Source organism: Cygnus atratus, chromosome 1 (genome assembly GCF_013377495.2).
Source record: "Cygnus atratus isolate AKBS03 ecotype Queensland, Australia chromosome 1, CAtr_DNAZoo_HiC_assembly, whole genome shotgun sequence".
Classification (NCBI taxonomy): Eukaryota; Metazoa; Chordata; class Aves; order Anseriformes; family Anatidae; genus Cygnus; species Cygnus atratus.
Window position 1 is genome coordinate 146742576 of NC_066362.1, and position 27208 is coordinate 146769783.

General features: G+C 41.2%; 1 protein-coding gene across 1 annotated transcript; it reads right to left on the reverse strand.

Annotated features, from left to right (window-relative positions):
- Positions 1-2922: 2922 nt before the first annotated feature.
- RAB20 (RAB20, member RAS oncogene family) lies at positions 2923-27208 on the reverse strand. The gene is made up of 2 exons (XM_035565602.2): positions 26909-27208; positions 2923-4017 (listed from the first exon to the last, which is right to left on the reverse strand). Exons 1-2 carry the CDS (start codon positions 27078-27080, stop codon positions 3497-3499), a joined length of 693 nt encoding a protein of 230 aa, XP_035421495.1. The 5' UTR covers positions 27081-27208; the 3' UTR covers positions 2923-3496.

The following is a 27208-nucleotide window of genomic DNA, read 5'->3' on the forward strand; positions in this document are numbered from 1 at the left end:
GCCTGGCTGGCATGGGCAGGCCAATAGCTCACTTTCAGGTGGTGTTACAAAAAAATAGCAACTATTTCACTGTTTATACACTCCACATAATCTGGCCAAACATAACAAGGAAGAGCGGAAAAAAATAAATATTTGTAAAATAAGCTTCCCTCCCTGTCAGGGCAAGCAGAGCTCCATACACCACTGCTAACACTCATGCAGAGGCCTCCCCATGCAGCCATGAAACGCCTGAGTCCAGGCCTCATATCGAAATTATTAGTGGGGAAAGCAACATTGGAAGGGCAGGGGAAATCCCCACACTGGGCAGGACACAGAAAAGCTGACATTAAATAGGGACACAGCCAAGATGTGTCCCAGAAGGCATGGCAATGTACTGCCTCAGCCCTCAGAGGATTTGAATTTTTGACACCAAGCAAGTAGTGTTTGAGCTCTCCAGCCTGTTCCTCAGGCAGCAGGGACAGGCCACCTCAGCAGAAATGGCCTCGCAGTTGATGCCTGCCCTCCCTGCTGCTTCCACCGTCAGCCACCACAGGCAACAGCATTCACTGCAGCCTCTGTGCCAGTGGCATCCCTGGGCTCATTACAACTACAAGCCCCTTCACACCGTGTAAGCACAGCGGGTCTCCCAAATCATTTCACTTTTCTGAAACAGTCACTTATTCCTATAACCACTTATGCATGCACATGTTAGCTTGTGAGGTTATTAAGACAATAAAAATTAGGACATGTGCACATCAGCATTGGTTCCTGCGCTGCCGCTTCAATACTCCTCCCCCTCATTAAGCCAAGCAGAATTCTTCTAGTAAAATTATGTAGGATGGGGGTATATAATGCCTTTTGCAGTGCTGGGCTCCTGCAGAAGCAGCAAGGAAGTGAATGAATTTATGCAGGATATATAGGAAGCACAAGAGCAGGCCGTATTGTATGAAACATCTATGTTGACAAAATAAAGAAATACCACTAAACAGGAAAATAGTCTTTGCAACTTCAGCATCAAGGGTTGAACTGTGCTCTGTAATCACACTTGCAGACATGAAGACAGCATAGGCACTGTTGCAGCACAGCATCAACACTGTGCTGTTAAACGGAGCTCAACTGCAGCAGAGCTTAAGTTACTACTAAAAAAAATCCTACATAAAATCCCAGAAGCCTTCAAGTTTAGCTTGAGGGCACAATCTGACTTCAGAAAGCAGTGAAGAAATGGGACTAGCATGTACGTCGAATAATCCAGATTCCCTTTAACCTCTTATTAATAATTCCCATGCAATACTGAGTCTCCTGGGTTCTGCTGTGCAACCCCCTTGTCCACCACAGGTTGAGATTGACATCGCAGCCCAGGCATTTCTCAAGGAACAATAGCCAGCAACACCAAAAATCCATTAACATCATGCCAGACAATTGTAGCCCTTTGGGCAAAGGTACTGCATACAGCACTGCTTCCTGTTTCAACCCTTTCAGAAAAAATTCCCAGGTTGGAGCTTTTGGAAAAATTGTTGGAATTCCTTAAGATCTCCTCTGAATAAAATGCTGGAGCAATTGAAGTTTCAGTATCTATACCTTATGAAGTGTTAGATGTTAAATTTACAAACATTTTTTTCCTGTTCTGGATGTTCTACGTGTAAAGCATCTTGCAACAAGTGACTAAAGGCTCCAGCACAGCCTTTGCATGCTGGAAGTTCAATTGTCACCAAGTGCAGCAAAGCCAGTGGCAGACTTTTCACAGACATGCAGGCAGATTGCTTTTGATCACAAACAAGATCAAGCAAGCCTTTTTGTCTCTTCCCAATCCAGAAAGAACTCTTGGTATTGGTCTTGAATTTTTGTCAAAAACTGGTAAGTTTTCAATTGAATACAGGTGATGTTTTAAACACCAGAGCCTGCACAATTAAGTCTCTGACAGATTGGCAGGTGTTAAACTGCAAACCTTTAACAAGACCAAGAGATAACAACCCTTAAACGTGACTGAGACTTTTCTCACATGCCATTCTTCCCCACTATGTACTCTGCATAAACTTGAAAGCAGCAAATAAAGCTTATTTGACCTTCAACTTGCTGCAAAGAAGCTAAACTGCTCAAGAGAACATACTTGGGAAAAAATATTTAAGATATACTTAAGTAAGAAATAAAATTATTACTATTTAGGAATGGTCTTCCTATGTACTATACAACCATGATTTGGGTGGGACAGAAAAAGGCAATGACAAAGCATATAAACAACTAACCTTTTAGTTTTAGGAAATGAAGCCAGAAGCATCCATAGGAAGATGAAGGAGACCCTACACAAGAACTTGCAGAACTGGAAACACACAAGCTACATTTTTTTCCCCCAGTAGTAGTAACGTTTTGTTTTTACTAACTATCTTCTCTCTGCTTACCATGTCTCAGTGTGAGATACTGCACCACTGCATGAGTTCTTTGTAGCTGGGAGGGTTGGGAAGCTCTAGAAGCAGTATGAAGTAATAAACCCTCCTCTACTGCAGTCAGAAGAGACACCACGCACCTCTTTAGTGTTCCTTTGTGCACCTTTCTACTGTACAACAGGCAGTTTCTCTTCCCTTCCTCCTGTTATAAATCAGAAAACACAAGTTCTCACTTCCCTCCAGGTAGAATAGCACAGCTGATAAAAATCAAAAATGCAGCTTTGCCTGGGCATAGCCAAGGAGGAGTTGGAAGGGATAAAGACCCCAGATTTTCAACACTATGGTATCAGTCACCATAAAGAGGTATCATGCTTGTTTCTTTCCTTCCTTCTCAAAAAAAAAAACCACTTTGCTTATCCACATAAAAAAACAACATGAGACAAATGAAGGAAAAGACTTCCTCCTGCAACTTCCATTTAAAGCAGCAAGATCTGTGATGTTGCCTGTTAATACATGAATGCCAGCATTAGAATTCACATTAATAAAGTCTCCATACGAAGAGTACATATCCACAGTGATTTTAATAGTACAGCTTCTGAATCTTACAGTGTCATAACTGACATAAGAAGACTGTAATCACTTTATTAGCTACAAATATAAATTATATCTGGATTTTCTTTTTCTCTTTAAGAATAAAAAAAGTACCATGTGTTCAATCTTCCAAAGTTAGAATCACAAGGGTAAAGATGATAATCATTTGAAAGCTGCATAGAGTATACAAATAGATCATTTATATGCAACACGAAATGGTGAGTCATTAAAAATAAGACTCCTTCAAAACTGCTCAAATGATTGTCCTCACCAAACGTACTAACACAATTTGTCTTCTGAGCCCTTGGAAACTGGCAAGTCCTCCTCCATAATTTCACTCACATTCTCACACACCAGAGTTTCCCAGAAACATTTAATATTCAGGAGACTTGGTTGTGGGTGGGGCTTTTTTTTTCTTCTCCCACATAAACCATTACAGTCTATTTATTCTTTCACTTTTCTTTTCTGGTGAACTGTAAGAACTTCTTAGTCTTCAGTCTGCTAGAGTGAACAGTCCCTCCCATTTCTTACGTCACGTAAATGTTTCAGGCACAACAACCAGATTTTGTCCTTTTTGCTGGCTTGTAGTCAGTGATGTCTACAGTTTGGGGTGGCCCCTCAGCTTTCTGCCTTACAATTATTGGCACTACCATCTCAAACACAGTTTCGAACAAGTAGTCCACCTTATATCCTGTTTTTGCACTGGTCTCAAAGCACATTTTCTCAGCGGCTGGAACATCCTTCTCATCTAGCATTTTGTATTTCAATATCTTCTTATAGAGCGCAATCGCATCCTCTGCACGGACTTGTTTTCGCACCTTTGCGCCACAGCTGGCAACAGACTTTTCAGGTCTATTTTCATCAGGTGGCAAAGCACAGTCATCAGTGAGGTCAACTTTATTTCCAACAATAGCAAAAATGCAGTCAGCGCTTGCACTGTCCGTCAGCGCCAAGAATCTGTCTTCCAGCTCCAACAGGCTTTGGAGGCTGTTCACATCGTATGTGAGGATCACGGCAGCTGCTCCTCTGCAGTACATAGACCCAAGGCCATGAAACTGCTCCCGTCCTGGCAAAGGTTTAAACACAAGAGAAGTTAGTGTAGCAGAAGCTAGGTCATTAACCAAGTGAAAGAGTCTAAGAAATTTTAAGCCAATTTCACAAGATGGGATGGAGCACTGAAGGTAAAATGTGTTACTTTTAGCATTTTCAGTTTTTTTCCTCCTTCTTCTCCTTAAGAGTGCAACCGTGCCACGGAACAGCTCAGCTCACTGCACACTCTGATTCACAGCAGATAATCTGTAAAGATAAGTGACCGTGCAAGTGTGACAAAGCATTCAGAGTTGCAGAAAGAAAAAAAAATTACATATTGGCTTATGTCACATGATTGACTACCCTGATTGCATCCACAGATGTCTCGTTCCACATGTTCAACCATTTATAAACACAAAGTAAGTTCTATTGTGTCAAGTTCTGCTAGAATTTATTACTCAGTACAAACTGAGTACATACATACTTTCCAAAGTACATCCAGTACAGAAATCTGGATCAAAGACCATTTCTTCCTAGGTTTTGAAGGTTTTCGTAAGCAATTCAGTTCTATGCTACATGTCCACTGTTCTCAGGTACATTAGCTTTACAGGAAGAGACTCCTTGTCATTTAATACTTCTGTATATGGTCTAATTATTATGCATCTGTCACATCATAAGTACTTATGCTTTTTAGGGCATTAAACAGATACAAATGAACCCTAACTTCATTTTAACTGTAATTTACCTTTCAATTTAGTTGTCCTGACTCACTCAATAACCACAAGTTCTTCCTCCTCATCATTCAGCAAATACCTCACATCACTTCCAGCTAAGCCTCAATGGTCTCCTTCCGACTTGTTTCTTGGTAGACAAAACTGATTCTACCTTAAACTCTGGGAAGGAAACATTGCTCTTCAGTGGCTGCAAAGGGACTAAGGGAAATGAGGCTGAAGACAGACAGTGTTTTCTTTTCTGACAGGGAAATGCAACTTGCCCAAACATCTACAACATAGGGAATTTTGCTCTAGCACCTTCACTTTTCTTCCCCAAACTTGACTGAGAAAAAGATTAAATGCACGAGACTTCAAATAGCCACCAGAGCCAGCCTTTCATCACTACAGAACAGAACTGTGAATGAACAAAGGAAATAAAAAAGAGCCAAGAATGCGACTCCAACTACACTCTTTTGAACATTTAACATCATTTATCAACGCTTTTCATACAGTCTCTTCGCACAGGGCCTCCATTTATAGAAAATCTGGAAATGATCTGGTTACATTTGTGTGTTGCTTTTTTCCAGGAAGCTACTGACCACCAAGAGTTACAGTATCACAAAATCATTGCAAATGACTGTAGAATGGGAAAGGTAGAAATCCATGCCAAAAGATACAGGTCAGTGTGTATTAGGAAAACATATCTGCCACGTGAACATGCACATGATGAAGGTAACTTAGAGCCTACCTCCCATCAGGAACTAAATTTAAAATAGACCTTTGAGTTACTGTAGGCAGTCCTTTGAGAAACCTCAGGACACTACTCCATGGTGGCCAGAAGAGAGACAAGGTATTGGTATATCAGTATCAAAGGTATTGACATATCAGTAAAACAAAACTGTAAAACAGAACTAAACTATGAAATCCATATGAATCCTTCAACACTGACTAAAATTCTGGTAACTGCCAAAGAAATTAATCTAAAAACATGCAGAGTAAAATACAAAGAGGTATAAAGGAAGATGGTGTGGATGCCCGGAAATGTGAAAACTTTTGTATGAGTAAAAATACTCATAATAAATAATAATCAAATAGTCAAAACAAAAATAATGGTGAATGACTGAAAAAGGGTATAAATGGATGTCTATAAATTCTCTGGTTAGTCTCTGGGTTACTTCCTCTTAATAGAGGAAATGAAGATACCCCATCAAAAAAGCATGCAAGTAGTTTAAATGCTTACCTACAGAATGAATAATTGGAAATTGTTGTTATATCACATTTTAGAGGTCAAAAATTCAATGAACTGCTTTTGAGAAAGCATTACGCAAAGTTTATGGAGAACTGCATCTGTGCAGTTTTGTGTAACTTTTGATTTGTTTTCCTCCAGCAAGATGTTCTTTAACCAGTGATGTGGAAAGCAGAAATAAGGGGGAATACAGAAAAGAAGAGAGATGCCTTTGCTTGGTTATGCTAGGTAAGGGCAAGGGGGATGGGGTTGTAGGGGAAGGAGGAGGTCTGTACTTTCACACTTTTTCCTCAAATCTCACGTTCATATTTGTTCTTTCAGTTGCACTGCAAGTGAGTTGTTAGAAATCTCCATTTTTTTAGTAGAAGTTTGTGCCATGACCTACTTTGTTTTCATCAGAATCCCGATTATACTGCGGTCTGGAAGCCACAATGGCACATATATTCTCCTCATTCTCCCACTTGAGATGCTGAAGCCATAAAATCCAGCCCCCAAAACCATTTGGTACAGCAACCGAGTGCTAGAACAATATGCTTGCTTGTTTTATGAAATTTGTATGCTAATCTAACCTTGCACAGCATAATATAAACCATGACACAATTACATTCTAACTACAAACTGACTATTTCTACAACTAACATATTGTTGAAAAGGGTAAAAAGCAGAAAGAAGAATTTTCCTTGCATAAGGGATTAATTATATTGGAGGAATTATGGACAGTCTTTTGCTCACCCACGCATCTTAATCTACATAAACATGCAGAAAAACGCATAATTTACTTTTCTGCACAGTCTCTTTTTGCAGACCACTGGTAGCACTCAAGGGCTGGAATATGCAGAACCCCCCCCCCCCCCCAAAAAAAAAAAAAACTGTGCAATGCATTTAAATTAGTATTTCAACTATCCTCAAGGTCTCAGTCAATATAATAAATGTCAAATAATATCAGACATTACTGTGAAAAAACTTACTACACAGAGATAGCCATCCTTTTCTTAGGACCAGTTACTTCTTTGTCTGGAAGGCCCTAGTCCCGCTCCAACAACATGCCTTTTTACACAGTCAGCTAAATTAAACTGCAAACCCTGAATCCAAGGATTAAACAATTTCACCCTTGCAAAAAAGAAAGGCAACAGGGAAGAGTGACAGAACTGTATCAAATAATTTGCAATCAAAGGAATTGCAAGAACAACAAGATCAACAACAAAAGAATAATATTAGGGAAATTTTTAAAGCCAAGCGACCATAACTAATTTCAGTTTTTCTTTTTATGTTTATGTTTTGCCTTATTTATAGCAGTTCAAAAACCCTATGGCCATATCATCTGCAGCACCATTATTATTTCAGAGGCTCTTCCAGCAAGCATATGAAATCTCGTTGGAGTCTTCACCCACTCAGGAGCAGCACGGCCAAGAAACATTTTCAGAATTCTGTGGTGGTTCCCATAAGCAAAGAATTTGGAGCCAAATGGACCTCAGTACCCTAAAGCTTCTAAGAAATCCACAGGGAAAAGAAGAGAAAAGCAGAGCTTGCAAGAGGCCAGTCTGATAAATGAGCAAGGCTAGATTTACTCAGCTCTGGTGAGGCCGCACCTCGAGTGCTGTGTTCAGCTTTGGGCCCCTCACTACAAGGAGGACATCGAGGCCTTGGAGCGTGTCCAGAGAAGGGCTACGAAGCTGGTGAAGGGCCTGGCACACAAGTCCTGTGAGAAGCAGCTGAGGGAGCTGGGGGCGTTTAGTCTGGAGAAGAGGAGGCTCAGGGGAGACCTTATTGCTCCCTACAGCTACCTGAAAGGAAGGTGTGGGGAGCTGGGGGTCAGCCTCTTCTCACAGGTAACTAGGGATAGGACTAGAAGGAATGGCCTCAAGTTGCACTGGGGAGGTGCAGGCTGGAAATGAGGAGCCATTTCTTCTCAGAAAGAGCAGTCAGGCACTGGGACGGGTTGCGCAGGGAAGTGGTGGTGTCACCATCCCTGGGGGTGTTCAAGGAAAGGCTGGACATGGTGCTTAGGGACATGGTTTAGCGGGTGACATTGGTGGTAGGGGGATGGTTGGACCAGATGGTCTTGCAGGTCTTTTCCAACCTTAATGCTTCTGTGATTCCAAAGTCTGCTAAGATGAGAACTGAAGGCCTGGCTCTGATCTAGCCAGCCTCTTACAGCACCCTGACCTGCAGCTGGGTGGCTGCAGCCCACCTGAAGGCTTGTTCCAGACAGGACCGCAGCCTGGCCGAACTTCCCCTTCCCTTCCCAGCCATGGGATCAGCTGCCCCCAGCTGCTTCCTGGAGCTCTGTCCCTAGCCACCAACCCTGGAGGATGAGACCCCAAGTAGCTTATAAAGTTGCTGTTGATGTTTAGGAGAGCAAAAATTTCCCCCAGCCAGATTTAAATCTGTTCCTTACCTAACACCTCTGCAAAGGTTTTCACCACAGCTTCTAAACATGACTTCCCACACACACTTCCAAGAAATCTTCCACTGGAAGAACGAGTTTTAAATCTCTTAATGCTGAGCGCACAGAAGAATGCAAAACAGACTGTTACCTTAAGTCCTGAGGGAATATAACACCTCGAACACTAAAGAGCTAAAAAGGTCTTCCAGAAAATACTGAAAAAAGTGATGTTATTCTGATACCTAAGTCTGAAAACAGTCCCAAATTCTGAGTTTTTACAGTAAACACGTAGTGCGGAAAACTACACAAAGGTGAGTGGTAGAAGTACATTAGTACTGTATTTAAAATAAACACAAGTGCAAAATTGTCCAGAAGGTTTTTGAGACAGCCCATAAAACCAGATCTCTTTCAAGGCTTTTCACTGTAATTTAAGCAGGAGGAATTAGCACAGACACGAGGCACCACCTAGATTTTCCCTTCTGAATTCTAGTTCTCTTTTAAAAGAGAGTCTGAATCCAAGCACATGCAAAGTTAGACAGGAATTGTGCCCTAAGGAGATAGCCAAAACAGGAAAGAAAACAACAAAGCATGACACCCATGAGACAGCACAGAGAACAGTACTAGAAAGAAACACGGATTCAGCTGCAGCGAGACAGGTTCACAGGGTGACCCTGATGCTCTTGATTTGCTTCAGTAGGACCATCCATGTCATCACAAGACCATACACAGAAGCTCCTTCTTAATAAACAGCATTTCCTTCTGTTTGCACACAGACCAGTAACGTTATGACCCTTTAATTGACATTAGGGGAAATAATTTGGCTAGAAACTGAGATTTCTGTTTGCACACGTATACCAAAACACAGGCTGACTATCAAAAAGCAAGCAATAAAGGTCCTTGAAGGCTTCAGGAAAATTCCCCTGCCCACATGTGACTTGGGCTGTAAAGTTTTGACATTGATGAAGTCAGACTTCTTCACTTCTCGTTCAATATTGATATTTATTCATTCTAGGCAGCTTTAACGCATTTCCCTTGAAGCCAAGAATTCTATTAAGAAGAACTGGACTATGCCTGTGGTTACCTGGGGATAAAAATAAAGCTCTCCATCACAAAGGATTAGCATGGAGGACATAAGTAGGAATTAGCGGAAACAAACGAGTCTGAGAACACTGAAGAGCTCAATTTTTTACATACCCGGAAGCTGCTTGAATACATGGTTTCCTGATCCACTTGAAATGCCAACATTTGGTTTTGCTCCAAGACAAAATTCCCCATAGCATAAAAGTTTGTGGGAGGGGAAAAAAAATAAAAAACACCAAACCATTTAATGTTGAGTAACTAGAAAATTCACTTTCGCTCCGCCTTTACCTGGTATTATACATTTACAATGCTATATAAGAGAATATACTTGGGTGCATGGAAGTTTCAGAGTGCAACTGACCTCTAGCTCTACTAAAAATCAAGACAACATTTATTTTGTTCATGGTCATTACTCAGAAAGTAATCAACATTCAAGGTGTGAACTGTGCCCTACTTCATGAGAACCTACTTAAGTTATTAAGATGTAGTGTACAGATGCCTTGGCCAAAACAGAACATAATATAAACATAGGAAAGTCCTGATCTTATACCCAAAGGGCTTCACTTTCATCTTGTAAAGTAGAAAGAGCTATACGTGGAAAAAGAAAATAACAGCTGCATTGGTTGAATGAACAAAGAAAAATTCTTCAGTACATCTCTCAAGAAAAATTGCCAGAACCAAACAGTCAGGAAAGCAACCTCAATGTAGTAGTATAGGGCTGGGACAAGCCTACTGCATTTCCAGACGTAACTTACTCTCAGTTGCTAAGTCAGGTATCTGTCTCATATTAAAAGAAGATTTTAAGTGGCAAACGAGTCAGTCTTCTCACTTAAATCTCTGTATTTTTGCCTTAAGAACAAACATGCCAAATTCTGAAGGAGTCTGAAATTCCAAACACCCTGCAAATGTCTCCACTCTACAAACACGAAGCATCTGAGGCTTGTAAAGCTCTCTGCAACACAGCCCTTCAGTGTGAGCAAGAAAGGCATACAAGCAAGAGCCATCACTCACTCCTCGCTTAGGCAAGACAAGAAATTGCCATCAACCTGAGCGCTGTCCTTCAGGCAGCTTTAATTATCTTACTACAAATATCACACCCCCGTTAACAAATGGTTCACTCGGACACAAAAAGTCAAGACTAGAAAGACTACAACTTACCCACTGTATCATCTTTAGCTATGAATTACTTAAAACCCCTCAAGCCTGATGGCATTTAGGAATTTATACTGCCTTATAAATAAAGGAAATACACTGAATGAGCTCCAGTACTGCCCTGAAGGCTGGCGTCCAGGCAGGAAGTATATGCAGGATGTTTGTTTCAAGCAGTACAAGTATCTTCACATGAAAATAGAGAACAACACTCAAATGTAGGCAAGTCCCAAATTCAAAAGAACAAACAATATGTTTGAACTATTCATCACAGACAGAAAAGCCTCACTAACTATAAACAGTGAAGCAGAAGATGTTTTCAAACACATTTAATTTAGTGACATCTAAATAAAAGGCAGCCCTCGAGAACTCAGTGCATTACTATACAGAAGGAAAAGGTTATTTTCCTGATCTGGATGTGGCATTACATTATCCCACTATAAGCCAGTCTCCATTGAATTCACATACAGAGATCTTACACAATCTACTGGCAGATTACAGAATAGAATTCTTTCAAATATTAAAATATTCCATTTATTGATCTAATTTTGTCTGAACAGACTGATAATTTACTCAAGAGAATCCAACCAGTTATAGAGTTGGAGGTAGAGAATAGTTTTCATAAAACAGGAATACCTTGACACTGTAATCACAGATTTATGAGCTATGATACCACATGATGGCTTTTATCTTGAGAGATTAAGCTGCACCCATCTATGCAAATACAAATATCAAAAGAGATACTTTTGAGAAGCCCGCTGAACTACCACCAGTGATCCAAAAAACATATCCAAACATGCACATAAACTCTATTTTTAGGAAGCCTATATTTTTAAGAATCAAAAAGAGAGGTAAAATTCAGTGATGAACAATTGAAGGACTACTTAATTCTTACATGCAATTAAAGAAGCATACATCTTTTATCTTTGGAGGGTAACTTTGCAAATTTATGCCTAAATATATAACAGATATTAATATAGTCTCCATGGAATAAGAGGGGAAAACACAGTAGTATTTGGAAAAAAAATTGATTTCCATCCATTAATTCCCATTCCCACTAATCCAATACTGATTAGAGTTACCAAATGTTACTGTGCTAGCAAACTTACCAGGGATTCCATCTCCTATGTAATATACAAAGGAAAAATAAAATAAAAATTGTCCTTTATTTCCATTCCTTTAAGTAACAAAACCAGCATCCTCGCAGACACCTAAAGTAGCTATTTGGTCCACACCAGGAACTACCAGCTTGCATTAAGAAAAGCAAGCCATGTACTTCCCCCGCTTTAGGTAAGGGCACTAAAAACACAAATCACATTATTTCTACTCTCTACTATGGAAACAGATATAGAAAGCAGGCCAAAAATTAGAACAATTTTTTAAACAGCATTATAAAAATATAGAAAAAAAAACACCCTGCAACCTCTAGGAAGTTCTGCTCTTTTTGCTTGTTCCAATACAAACCCAGCATATTAATTCAATTTTTTTTTCCAGTTGTAATCACCACCAGTATGGCTGGGAAAGGCACCTACTCAGAGTCTTTACATACAAGAAGAATCACTGGAAGACAGCGATACTGGAAAACATCTGAAAAAGGGGGCTTTTACTTTCTGAATATGGAAATTTCATTACACTGTACACCCAGGAATATTAATACAGTTAATGAAAAATGATTTTATCCTGATTTCTTTTGCCTACTTCTTTCTCCTCCCCTTAGAATATAACTAAACTAAAAATAACAGATACACCATAAATAAATTTTGCAGGGCGTGTTTCAGAAGGGATTGTCACATATGAAATAGGGAAAAGATTTTGTCCTAAAATTCTAGCCACATCACCTACCTTCTAAAATAGGAGATTTTCCTTAAGAGGATGAATAATTTTGCTAATGCTTCTTATATTTCTTTAGAGATTCAAGTTTATTCCTGGTTTACAGCCTTTACAAAAGGAAAGTCACCTTAACAGCAAGCTGAAATGAACAGCTGCAGTTGTCCTTATTTTCCTTCCGCTGTTATGATTTTCATCAGGAAAAAATGCTCATCATTTTATTTTGGCTTTGTTTCCTTTTTTTGCTCTATGCTCCCAGAGTGATTACAGCACAGCCCTGATCCACCAGGGGAATAAGCACCTTCATGCCTCTGTCCTTTCCGAGATGAGCATCCGCTGTCAAGCTTGAACTATGGCCATTGGTCAAGCAGTTTCAACTGATTGCCTAATAGCTATTAAAACATCAATTCCATTTGCATTTCAAAAGTGATCTTTCGGCACAATTCACATAAAAGATTTTTTCCAAAGAAGTACACTTAAATGGGCCTTTTATTGGTAGGACAAATAGCACACTGAGAAGTTACGCAAGAATCATGCCAGCATAGCGTACTATGAGTCACATGCCAACCACCCGAAGACTTGGTTAATGATCTACAAGATCATCTGAGTTTTGTCTGAAGATGATGGCTTGTTGCGATATGCTTTTCTCCAACAACAAAAAGTAATGGGAACTTCTGCTACAGGCTTAGTTTTATTTTGTACCCTCTGAGAAGGTTATCTTTCTAGGCACACACTAGTAGAAACTCCAAAATAAACGTCGTTACAACATTTTTCCGAGGTGCTAAAGAAATGACTCAAAAGACATAGGCTTAACTCCCAGCACACACCTAAAGAGCCCACAACTGAAAATGAGTAAAAGTTTGCTTTGGGGTTGGCTTGGTATTTTTTGGTGGGTTTCTTTCTTTTTTTTTTTTTTTTTTTTTGGTTGGTTAGCTTCTCATTCTAAAGGCAGCTAAACTAAAACCAGGTAACTAGCAACTTAAATTGGTGCAGGTCAATCCACCATTACCTCCCTCAGAATATACCAAGCCACAGAAGTATCAAAAAAAATTGTTACTGCAGATGAAATCCTCTCTCTCACTCCTCAATAAAATAAACATCGCTCGGTCATCTTTTGAAATCCCGTATCATTCAGTCAGAATAATAAGTTTCAGACAGAATCTTTTTTAATCCAGCATTGAAAACTTTCATTCCATAACCAGCAATGAAGACTTCCATTTACCAGTTCCCAAAGACAGACCCATTTACAGGTTGGAGGAGATCAAGCCAATGAAGGAGAGAGGAGAGGGAAAAAAAGAAAAAAATGAAAAGAGATTCACAGAGCAAAGCCAGAGATCAGCGACCGTAATCCTAATTTGAGTCTCATCTCCTGCATAACGATGACAGGATTTCACTCAGCCCTCATCTTGTGACTGAAGAATCTGTATTTCATAAAACAACCGAAGAAAGAGGAGTTAACATTCCACAGATTAATATGCTGCGTTTTATCAAAATTCAGTCTGAAAGCTGAAATAAAGTGCCCTTCACAAAGTGCCCTCTTTCAAAAAAAAATAAAATAAAATAAAGCACATGAATAAATAAATAAAACTACAAAAAAAAACTACTCTTCACTAAAACTTACTCCTGTATGACTTAACCATTGCCTCTAAGCCATGCCACCATGCTTGTAGGTCTCTTCTCCAACCTTTCTGCATTACTCTATAACCGATACTGTAGCACACAGTCACTGCCACTCCCTGGTTACTTAAATTCTTCACTACTTTCATGTCTACACTTCATATATTCTTCAGAACAGCTCTTGGGCTCTGGGACACCACAAAATATCAAGAGCTAGGTTTGTCATCTGCTACCAGCTCAACGGACCTTGCAACAAAACACATATTGTTGCGCAAACAAAATCCAGCTTGGCCATTAGTCTATATTCATTTGTAACCTCATGTATTTGTTTAGTCTGCGTGTTTTTAACTGCAATAGTCTTTTTGTAGATAGACTTGCCAACTGAGTGTCTTTGGACTAAATGTATGTTCATGGTATCTGACCAGGAATGCCTTCACCAGGCAAAGGAGCTGCGTAACTCCTATATAAAAGACAATAAATACTATCAGAGAAGATCCCCATTATCTACAAGATTTAGCCCATGAAGTATTTTCAACTTCTCTGGGACAAAAGATGAGCTGGAATCTATTCTGTTGTGTAAGTACAAGTGGGTTTTTTTCTTGCTGACAAGAGTAAATCAAAACTTAGCCTGCTATTACTAAAACTAAGCCCAAACTCCTGAACTCACAAGAATTTTAATTTCAAAATCAAAGTCCCATTGACAGGCCACTTTACCAGTATGCTTTCTATCCAAAGTTTCAAATTTAAACCATGTATTATTGTAACACAAAACGTTTTGGAAAAATGCTCCTAACCACAGTATCTAGCATGCTTTTTGCCAACAAAAACTTTGGGTATCCCAGTAAGCGAATACATATATAAATAGGTACCCCAGTAAATAAATATATATTGCAGCTAAAGATCCCATTGACACCTCTACCACCCCAAGCAACTTTTTCATTTAGCTAAATGAGACTTGCTTTTTTTGCAAACCACCTGTTTTATTTAGCTCTCTTGATCCACGCTTATTTTTTAGGAGAAGAAAATAACCCCAGAAGCTTCAAGCAGTTCACATATTTTCATCTGTCTTGAAGTACAGTGCCTTGTAAATGAAATGTAAAAATGACCTTAGCCCTGCCAATCCAGCAAGAATATCTTGAGAGTATCTGCAATACAAACTGACAAAATGACACCAGTATTTATCTATTTCCCTACATAACTATAATGTTTTAGAAGAAGACATTTTATCTGCTGAAGTCTGGCAAAATAAATGAGGTGATGCCAGACTTGTGTGACATTATCATTCTGTCTAAGAGGAAACACTGTGTCAGAACTCCAGTATCTACACCACCCCTACTGAATGTGTGGCAGAGCACTAGAGAATTAAAATCACAAAGCTTCTGTACAGGTGTGAGCAGGAGTGCAAGGTTGAATTGAGAAATTTGAATTTGAGAAAGTAAAATGTTAAGAATCAATGTAAAATTCTTCTGAAGTTTTATGTTTAAAAGGCATTTTGAAACTGCTACTTAAAAGAAGAACTGGTCATTCGGCAGATGACCTGCTTAAGGAGAGATACGATTAGAAGCAAACTATGAGAGAAAAAAATAACCTTTGGATTTACTTTGGAAGAGTTCTGCGGGAAACAATAACACCAACTCCTTAACTGCAGCAGCAGGGCTTAAAGCCAGCTATTGCTCAGTGAAGGTAACAAAGAGACCACTTACAGAAGTGAAGTGGGCTTTGAAACCACCACGGCCACGTCAGACTCTCAGCTCTGGGTTGTGCAAGAAGCCTTTTCACCATAACACCCTCTGGAACCACAGTTCATCACCTTATAGAAGTCACTCCTACAGAAAAGCAATTAATTTTCCACAGGACAAATTCTAAAAGCAGCTTGTTTTCCTTTCCAGTACCCGAAATCTGATACTTTTTCCTTAAATTTGCAATTTCTTTCCACAGAGGAACGGGTGCTGCAGACGATCCCGCCTCTGCGTGCAATTGCTAAGCAGAGCTTGTTACCAGGTCCTTACCTCCAGAAAGGAGAACTTCAAAGCCTGCAATCCCGCCCAAAGTCTGCTCTTCAAAGAGAGAAGCTGGTCCTTAGCTCACACAGGAATGCAGGGCCAGGTTTGTTTTAGTACAGTTCAGCCAGCATTGCAGGGCCCTAGAGGTCACTCAAGGCGAGTTGGGTATTTTATATTGCTCAATACGGAACCGGCGAGTTAACTTGGCTTCCAGTTCACCCAAGCAAACATTGATACAGGTGTCGTATTAAAAAATAAAAATAAAAAAAAAAAAGAGATGGGTGGGGTTGAGATTGCTCTCCTAAAAGTACATCAGTAAACCCTCTGAAACCCTGACACTATTAGTCATTCCTGCTCTCCGCAAAGACAGTTAGCAATCAGCATCTGCCTGTTCCCTCACAAATGAGAAATGCTTCCTGTTTTTCTTCATTTTTATTACTGTTTTCAGTTTACTTAGTTTTTTTCAGCTTCCTCATTAGATACTTTGCTTTCACCCTAGTCATCTTTATACAGCCTTTTTTCTTTTAATGATCAAAATTTCCAATGAAGTTTTTCTGAAGACAAGTGACTACGTATACACCAAGTCACTACAATATTTTACATCACACCATTCTTTGAGTGAGGAAATACCATAAACTTAATAAACACATCTTAATTAAGGACAGCAACACTTTAACTATGTACTATTTTTCCTCTCTAATGAAAACAGGTCCTCTGTGGATTAAGTTTAGGTATCCAACCACAAAGACACTGAGAAAAGTTCAGGCTTCAGACATTTTCAAGGATCTCCGGTGTGCTTCCACCACGGCACCAGGATACCAGAAGCAGTAGTTTTTTAGCCTTCAGTAATCAGCCTGGAGGACATTTAGGACAACCCGGTTACACTTTCCTACCCTTCCCCACAGCCAGAGATCATCCTGTTCTCCCACAACAACAACATGGCTTTGTTCGGTACAGACACTGGCACTCTAGGGCATACAGAAAGGGCCAAATGTGCCCTGAATATATTGGCCATGGTTCCTTTTGGAGATAAAATTAATTGCTAAGTCATACCTAGACTGTACCTCACGTATTACTTCCATAAGTCTTTTATCTTACCAGTAGCTTTCCAAATTGACTGGGACTAGGTGACAGGAAGAAGAGGGCTAAAATATTTCCAAGTGACCTAACTTTTAGAAGCTAGTGTAAAACAGCAGCTGAATGCTGGTAGTCACCACTGGGAAAAAAAAAAAGTCTACAAAATGAGACATTCAGATTCTGAAAAAAATATAGAGACCACGTTTCACAAAGACAAAAAAACATTTGAGAGCTGGCAGTTCTTGTGGTCAGAAGTGACCTTTTGTGTCACGTTTTAAAACTGAGAAATGCTTCCTGCACACATAATGAATAATAGAGTTGTCTGAACTACATTAGGAAGTTACCTTCTCAGACCAACAGCAAGCACCCAAAGATGGTCTGCCCCAGCAGGTAGTTGATAAGTGCTTCGTATTTAAGGTTGATCTATCTTATGATGATATGAAGCCATGCTGTAGTAGATAACTATAAGTAACTCCTGGTTTCTAACACTTCAATTGACTAGCCTTCACTAGCAATTTGAAAAACAGTAAAGCCTTGCTAAACGGGCAGAAGTAGAATGAAAGATACGGATCTTGCAAAATGAATAAAGATCTACTATTTCATTTGTTGAAGACCAACTTGCATCAGTAACAAGGCACATAAACCTAGGCCCACTCAACAGACATATTTTTAAATTATTTGTTTCGATATCAGTTCAGGCAGATTTTCAACTAGGAACATAGGCAATTCATTTGGGCCTAATGTATCCACAAGAAAATCACAACTGCTTCTGCTCATTACCAGCTGCCACCAGCTTTGACTCGGCTGAAGTCTCCCTCACTGGATGCCCTTGGATAGCCGCTGTCTGTCAGAAGCAGGAGGAAGTTCTGGTGACCCGACGGGCTGTCCTCAGCAAGTACCACGAACAGGAGACTATGCCAGACATACAGCTGCCTCTGGGATTTAACAGGAGAGGTTTATTGAATTTGGGTAATCGTATCACGGAACGTATCACGCTTGGGTTTTCAGAAGATCTGCTGACTAAGATGAAGATGTGGCTTTCAGTTTCCAGCTCTTCTTCTCCCTTCCAGTTCCACTTCTTGCTTCTCTGCCTGCACTCTTAAGAGTATATTTAATATTCACTGTGTAGAGGCATTAATTTAAGGATTAAAGAAACAAAAACGGCAAAAAAAGGCATGGTAAAAAAAACTGATCTTGTCTTATCAATGCTCCCCAGCCTGGCACAAAGGGAGTACCACTAAGACCTGTAAACAGCTCAGTTCTGAACTCGTACAGAGCATACACCACACGGAGCAATCTGCTTGCGCTGTGCGGTGTCCATCCATTGAACCTTCATGCCATGAGGGGAAGCCACTTACTGAAATGGAACTGACTGCAGATTTGCATGCACTACATCCTTTTTTTTTTTTCCTTTACTGTTAAGAAAGAGATGAGGCAGCTGCTCTAGGTCACAAAGTGCTCTGCCGCAAGAAAGAGGAGAAGGCAGCGACTAGTCCACCGCCACTGGGCTTCCAAAGTTTAACAGAAAACGTTTAACAGAAAACAAGAGCTGAGGAGAAAAACGTGGGAAGTGCATACAATGCTAAAAGGGGAAAGGAGATAAGGGAAACAATAGGAACATGATACATACAGCTATCTGTTGTGGGAGAGAAAGCTCACATCCTAAGGAGAGTCCAAGACAGTGTTTGTTCCTCCTCATAAAAATAAGCAGCAGACACACAGGCAGGGACTAGGGAGGGGCGAGTAGATTGAGGTGTTTTCGGTTTCATGAAACTAAAGATTTATTTTTAAATAAGCAGTCTATAACAGCTTTTCAGAAAAAAAAATAAATAAAAATCAGTCTCATTACACCAGCTGTTTTCCAAGAAGTGTCCCACTTGCAGTGATCCAAGAGATGTGATGATCCCTTTTACAAAGCTTGGAGGGTGACGACTAAATTACATAGGACTCTTTCTCTGTTTGTTTTGTGTTGTTTTTTTAAACCATAAATCACTACAGATATTGTAATTTCCCAATTTTCTGAATAAACCAAAATCTCTGCTGTTTCTGACAGCAAATGGCAGCAGGAGAATAGAAACAAATAAATAATAAACAAAAAAAACTCCAAATAACCCAGAGCCTTATTTCTTTCCAAATGTGAGAGCTAATAAGAGAGTAGCACCAGGTTTGTACATCCAGATGACAGACCTCACTATGAAGAACAGAAAGCGAACTTCGAGAAGTTTCACGGCATAAAGCACTGAACCGCACTCATCTGCAGCCCCAGCAGTGTCGTAACCTGTGCAGCCAGACGAGGAAGTCGGCCAGCCCAAACCCCTCAGGACACGGGAGCAAAAGCTCGACTGAAGGTCACTTCAGCCAGGGCACACCACCACACGTGTATGTTTTTATACCATTGCAGTTTAGTGCGTTGGGAACATGAGTGTAAACAGGTATCTCAAAGCTGGCTGTCTCCATTTAAAGAAGTTATTACGCAGCCAATGTTCAAAATTTAGACATTCCTTTTCTTTTAAAGGCTATTCCAATGTACTCACCTTCTACTTAACATTCTTCATAAAACGTATTACACTCATTTACCTTGCCCCACCTCACAAACTGTTTCTTTGAGATGTCTGGTTTATATATTCTTACAGGAGCAACATTTACTTGAAAGCCCAACTAAGCCACCCTTCACTTTACGGAATATGATATAATTAAGAGAAGAATAAAAACTCAAATACTTAAGTCATATAAAATATTCAACCATACACATTTAAGGTTAAGTAGTCATCAGCTACAAATGGTAGAACAAATACACCCTGCTACTTCAGCAGTACTGAAAACCATTATTTTTAAGCATAGTATACAAGAGCTGTTGGACGGCTGGAAAACACCTTTTCTCTTTATTTAGTAAGAATGTCCTAAGTACAAGAACAGTGGTTAGGAATATTAAATATATAATGAATTAAAGGAGAAATGCCATTGGATCAACTGGGGAGAGGACACGCTGTGGGAACAGGGAGAGGTATCTACATCAGACGCTTAATGGTTACTGAACACTATTATTCCAATCTTCAATTCATTAACCTGGAGACCACAAAAAAAAGGATATTCTTTGTAACTGAGGATATGACGAGTTATTTTCATAACAGAAAAAGGCAAAAAAAATTGAAAGAACTGAAGAGGGGGGGCTCAATAATAACAAACAGAAATAACCTGAAAGCAGGGAAGCTTTAATTCACAGCAAGGCAATTTCTGACTTTAACCTGTTTGAATGTCTCTCCTCCTGGAGTCTTGTACATGAAGTGTCCACCATGTTACAAACTAGACTAAGATGTATTTTTGCTCTAATGAGCCAATGTTCAAATTCAGACAAGAAAAAATAAAAAGCCAAAACTCATTTCCTCTGACCACCTCTGCTCTCAGCAGTAGCACTCACGTAAGCTAAGTTTTAATCATTTCCTAGGCCTGCACATCTTCGGGCACTGCATATGAAGCTATAGTTAATATAACAGAAGCAGAGCAGGAAAAGTAATATATCGCAACTTTGACACCTTTTGATCAAATCCCAGAATGTCCTACCCAACGTTCACCCAGAAGAAAGCTAATCAGCCAGACTCAGGAGAGAAAATGATTCTTTTTATTCCATAATTTCTAACATCCCCGAACGTACCCGCCGCAGTCTCAGTGTCTTTCTTTGCGGAGACCCAAACAAAGGTTACTTGTTTAGATATTTTGCAATGCTACAACGTGACTCGGACAAGGAATTACCAAGTCCACCTTCAGTTCATCCAGAGAAACACTGCCACAGGAAAAAAACAAAAAAAAAAACCACTGGGAAGCTCACATGGCAATTGGCTTCAATGCATGATTGTGCCAAATAATTGTGCACCAAACAACTAAGCTATGATACATGATCGCAGTGTGAAGTAAAGATACTCAAATTAGCCTAAGCATCAGGAGCACACCACTGTTTACCCAGCTAGACAGAGGATGATGCAAGGCAAAAAAGAGTGTCACGTCCCGGTCCATCCCTATGTCCTCCCCTCCAGCCCCAAATAGTTGAAAGAGTGTTCATAGACAGCTCAGGTATGCATCTGACAGATATTACGCTCAAAATGAAGAGCGCAACAAGGCATTAATGACTTGCTTTCTTGCACAGAATACCTATTTAAGCCTTTACACACACCCTACTAGCAGACTAATTTACTGAAGCAAATAATTCAGTCCACGGCCATCCTTCTGAAATTTTCTACAGTTTTTCCCACCTTGCTTCTGATCCACCAGGAAGATAAACATCCATACATTTGCACTTTTTGTCAGCAACTCTGAAGCAAATTTGCCACTTCACTTCCACTGTCTGACTAGCCATTTCTCTCTTTTATGCCTCCCTCTCACACACGTTTTGTCGGTATTGTCATTAAACAGCCAGTCACCACTTAAACTAACTTTTCAGCTGTCAAGTCAATTTTGACAGAGATATCTGGAAAATACACCTCTTCCTTCAGTAAGCAGGGAAGACAGGATGCAATGCCAAAGGCATAATGCCTCATTACAAAGATTATCAATGCTGCTTCAACCTAGGATCTGGGGCTTTAAAACATGGCTTGAAAATAGACGTATTCAGTCAATCCAAGGACTTGTACAAACTCATTCGTATCAGCCACAGCCGAGAAGCAGAATTTTACAGAAAGACAAGAACACGCATCATGCACCAAAGACTAGACAAATACATTCTTGTTTTCCCTTCCACTAGATGGGCTTGAAAACAGCTAATATTAATCCCCCTCCACTCTTTTACAGTATGACTCTAAAACTCAGGCCCCACTCCATGTTGAAAGTAGAAAGCAAAGACAACAACTTTTGTCACGTAAGTCGAGGTGCTCCTGAGGACTCCAAAGCCACAAACCTTAGCTGTGGCTTGACGAACATTAGCAATGTAGTGGCGTAACACATTGTCAGCTTTAGCCAGGCACAAATCCCAGATTACTGATACAATTTGGAGGGAGTCGTATTGAATCATCAGGCAGTTTCCCACTTGGGCTGGACCAGTGGAGTCACTTTGCACGCTATTATTAAATACCGCACACAAAGCACGGATTTAACTTGGGAGTATGAACAGAGAAATTACCAGAGAGGTCCATACGTGACACTCATCTTGGCCTGTATCAAATACAACGAACAAGTGGCCTACCCTCCCCAACAGGTTGCCTCCTCAAGAGTCAGTACTAAAACAAATACGCACTAGAAACAAAATCCTCCCCCAATAAAGTGAGTTAGCCATAGCTGTATAAAGAAAACGTGTTGATTTTGTCCCCCATGTGTTGTTCACGTTTTTGTTTTCTTCCCCACAGTTCCTTGTGACAAGCTATTTCCAATTTTTTTTACTGCCTTTGTGTAAAAAAGCACTTTCTGTCAGCAGCAGTGAATTTGTCACCTTTGACTTTACTTTTGCATCACTATATTCTCAAGTTGTGGGACACAAAAAACAGAAGTTCCTTTGGGACTTTCTCTGTACAATTCATTGTTTCCTCATACTTTTAATCACCTCCCAGGTTATTCTGCTCTTCCCAGAAAAGATTCGTTTCAGAAAAATTCCTTAGTGCAATGTTTCACAACAACAAAACTATGCTTCTGCGGGCGTTTGAAAGCTAAACCTTTATTCCTGCTTCTGAACCTGCTTCATAGAGTTTAGATACAGAGCTCGGTGACGGTGAACTCTCTTCACTGGCTTCCCCAAATACACAAGAGATTTTTCTCAGCAGCTAACCACCCCGTCTCTTTGAATCTCCATTCTGACAGCTTCCTTTTCAAGATGTGGGGACTATAACCATACACAGGGAAGCCACACTCTATGCATGAAGGCGCTGGTCCTCAGCTATCATATGCAGAGGCCAACATCATATTCTGCAGGATAATTTTCCCAGAGGCAAAAAGCAAAAATCCAGAGAGCTCAGGGTCCAGTTACCACCAAGAGTATGACTCACAGGCAACAAACTTCAGATGTGTTATCCTCTGTGATTTTCCTCTCCTACCTTGTTAAGTTCCAGGCTCCTGAGCGCAGCCAGGCACACAGACTCACTGAATGAGCCTTGCTGCCCAAGACTCTTGCTGAGGTGATATCCTCTAAACCCCTCCAACAACCTCCTCAGACATACCTCAAATACTGATCAAGATCCCACCTCAGCTGCTACTCTGCCACTCTTTCACCAGGCTTAGAAAGGCTTTCCCACCTGCCTCAGGGTCCTCTTGGGCTTTGAATGACCCAAGTAACCATCTCATCTGTAGTTTCTCTTCTCCCACTATAGACCTCCACTTCCAAAAGCAAAGTCAAGAGGCTCAAAGACAAAGTGAGTGAAGGACCTAACACCATTGCAGACTGCTACCGTTAAGCTCTACTTCTTTGAGAACTGCATACTCACAGAAGATAGTCAAATCAGTTCTCCCATTCAGACAGCTAGCTAAAGATGAGAGGAAGGAAAAGAAGGGAAGCTCACTTTCCCAGTTAACCTTTATGTTCATTATCATGCTGCATGACTCTCCGCATGGTAAATTCAAAAGCTGGCTTCTTTCTTAAAAGGCAGTCACAGCATCACCAAGTGAATTTTATTAAATACTTGTGATTAACTTACTGGCCTGCTGCTTTGATACCAAGCCAGCAACACAACGGATCCTGATCACTAATAGTTAAGAAACCTTGCTTATGGGGGCATCACCAGACAATTGTCTAATTCAAAAGACCGAAAACTAACATACAAACAAGTTTTTTCCTTTTGAACTATTAAGGCATCAGAAAACATACCTGAAATCCCAAAACACTTCCACAGAATTGTTAAGCGAAAACACCACACGCCTTTAAAGGTAGAGCAGAACCAAGACCCAGAGCTTCAAGATGCATTTGTGCTGCCAGAGAGAACTACTAGCATGGTGTTGCACACCACCAACACCCGTTAGGGAGCTTTGGTTTACTCCAAAGCTGCTGTCAGCACTGCCTAGAAGACAGGTACATGCACACTTTGACACCCTTCAGCCTCCAACCGCCGATTCTTTTGCAGGAGAACGTTCTTCTGGCTGATGCTACTGCTTACATCCCTTGGGTCTGAAAAGTACTGCTCCAGACACGCTGCTACGAAGGTCTCAAGGCATACGCTCAGATGTTTAGAGACTAAGGCCCTCTAGCAGACTAGTCTTCCAAAAAAAACACTAGAAGTTGACAGCTTTCCTCTTCTTTTGTATACTTGAAGCACATAGGGTTTTGTTTGTTTAATTCCTTTGAATTAACTGACTCAATCAGAAAACCCGTAAATATAGTTTGTATCTAGAGAATCTGAGTTAATAAACAATTCTCTGCTCCGCCACACTGGGTCAGACATGAGGGCCATCTAGCCAAGCCTCTGACAATGGAGAAAACAGTCAAAAGTAGGTGGCTAAGAAAAGAAAGAGGATAAAAAACAAGGCAAGCACACAGTGCTTCTCCCAAGTATTCTTCCTTGTGTAGCTTATTTGCCTCCTTGAGTTGAATGCAATTTCCAAACAACTTCTTTCATAATCATCAGACTGGAAAACTGGAAACGTCAAGTTCTTCACTGCGAGCATTTACATTTAAAAAAAAAAAATCAAGTCTGACAACTTCTTTACACCCATTTTACAAGACTTGTGGATAAGAATATCAAAGACTTAGATTAGACTAAGCGGCTGATCTTTCCAGGATAAGGATGGGTGGGAATGCATAGCCAAGAGAGGAGTCCTACCTAGAATAGCTGATTTGCTCTTCAGACTTCCCTTAGTAGAAGATGTGAGGTGTGCACTTCTGTGATTTACTGAGTGATAACACAACAACATACACTCCAAGCACATCGGCACACAGATTTGCTTATATCTGAAAAATGGGTAAGAGATTTCTAGAGCAAGAAGTAATGAAAGATCAACAGAGAGATGAGTAAAAATGGTATGTTTTAAATAATTCAGAGGATCAGCAATTGAACTGAGGTGGTACTAATATCCACACATACATAACTTTTGATCCATCACCACTACTGATGCTCATCAATCACTGAAGTCTAATCTTGTAAAAACAAAGCAAAAAAGTTTCAGTATATTATTAACGTCAACCTTATTACAGGCAGCTGCCTAACCCCTTTCAGAATAACAAACATCCAGACCGGACTGAACATAAAATATAGAGGACTTCTATGGAGATAGCAGTGCCCAGAAAAATGTCGATAAGCCAAAACAAAAATAAACATACATTCACATACTAAATATAACATAAACTACAAAAATTTAAACAGAACTCACATTCCAGTTCGCTTTGTACGACTGTGTGTTTTGCTGGAGTACTGAGCTTGTGCAGCACTTACAACCGAGCCACCCCTCGTTTTCTAGCCCTGACCTTCCAAACTGCTCCTCGCACTGGTGTGAAGGGCTGCTGGGGCACTGTACTGCTAAGACATGCCTTGCGTCGGCTTTCAGTATTTAGCTGGGTAAAATGGGTGCAAATGACAAACTACACTTTTGTCCTGTTGTTGTGCTAAAGCATTTTTAATCTCTGGGATGATCTTTTCTTTTGGATTCTCCTATAGATCTGTGCATACACAGTTATACTGAAGAATTTATCTGGATTTGATTACACTGTAACTGCCTCATAAGAATTCAGTAGTAAGCAATGCCAGGTTAATAAACAGACACAGAGCTGAATTTTAAGCTCCTCCTTGCTATAAAAATTCAAAGCTTACTTGGCACTCATCTGGTAGAGGTATGACAGTGACACCACAGAGAAATAATAGCCACATACCAAGGACTGCAGACATGTCGCGGCCAACAAAAGCACAAGGACCATAAAAACAAAAGGAAAACAACGACAAAACCCACACAGGCTTTTTAATCTTATCACCATCAACAGAGTTGTAGCACCCACAAGGTCCACTACTTCTTCACCAGAAACGAAGCACGTACGCGCCCTGGGAGCTACAGTTTCTCAGAAGACTAACGAGAACATCAACCACAGCCCACGGGTCCCAGCACTGCCTAGCCCAGACCTGGCAACTCGCACCGCTCTGCAGGAGCACCAAGTCAACAGGGAGACCCTACAGGAGCCGTGCCTGCCTCTGAAAGGCTAATTCCCAACAGGGGGGAAGAACAGGGAAGACACGGCTCCCAGCACGGCACATTTCACCAGCGTGGCCTCGGAAGCCGGGCTGCAGACGCCCTGCCAAGGCTCAGGAAACCGCAGGAGCTCTGGCCGTGGCGCTGCGTGGGCAGCAGCACCCGAAGCGGTCCTGCTGTGGGGTGCAGAGGGAACCCCAACTGCGAGGAAGGAGACAAGCTTTGAGCCCCAAGGAAAGCGTCTATCGCCCGGGTGCTTCGCCTGGCTTACTGAGAAGAGTTTCTGGAGGTTTTCCAGCTTCCCAGCTCAGCTCGGACCCGAATCCTCAGCTAACAACGAACAGAAAGCTGCAGCAAGAATAAGCAGCTGAAAACAGGGCTCTCAAACCCGAAGATAAAGCCTGGGAGGGATTATTTCATGGTATATAGTTAAAAATAAAAACAAAAGCAGACTAGCATAAGAGAAGTCATCTTGGTGAAGCCAGCCTTTGGTGATATTTCTGTCGAAGCGCAGCCCACCGCCAGCCACCCACAGGGGTCCGGTTTCTAGAAACAAGCCCGCAATAAAATACGTCCCTTCTGAAGCACAAGTCGGTTTTTTCGGAAGCTACCAAGAAGTTTTGCTGCCCAACTCGCCGGCGGTTCCTCTCCCCCGGCGGAGGAAAAGCCACGTCCCCGCAGCTCGGGACGCCCGGCCCCGCAGCAGGCTCGCCCCCCCCGCCATGGCCCGGAGCCCCCCCGCAGACCTGCCGTGTCCCAGATGGAGATGTTGTAGGGCCCCCACTGCTTCAGGTAGAAGGCGCCGCCGACGGTGCTGACGGTGTCCTGGAAGCGCCTCTCCATGTAGCGGTGCAGCAGCGAGGTCTTGCCCACGTTCATGTCCCCCAGCAGCACCACCTTCCCGTCCGGCTTCTTCATCGCACACAGACACGGCCGGGGCGCCGCCGGGGCGCCGCGGGACAGCGGCCGCCCGCCGCCGGCAGCACCGACACAGGGCTCCGCCGGCCCCAGGCCCCTGCTCTTCCTCCTCCTCCTCCTCCTCCTGC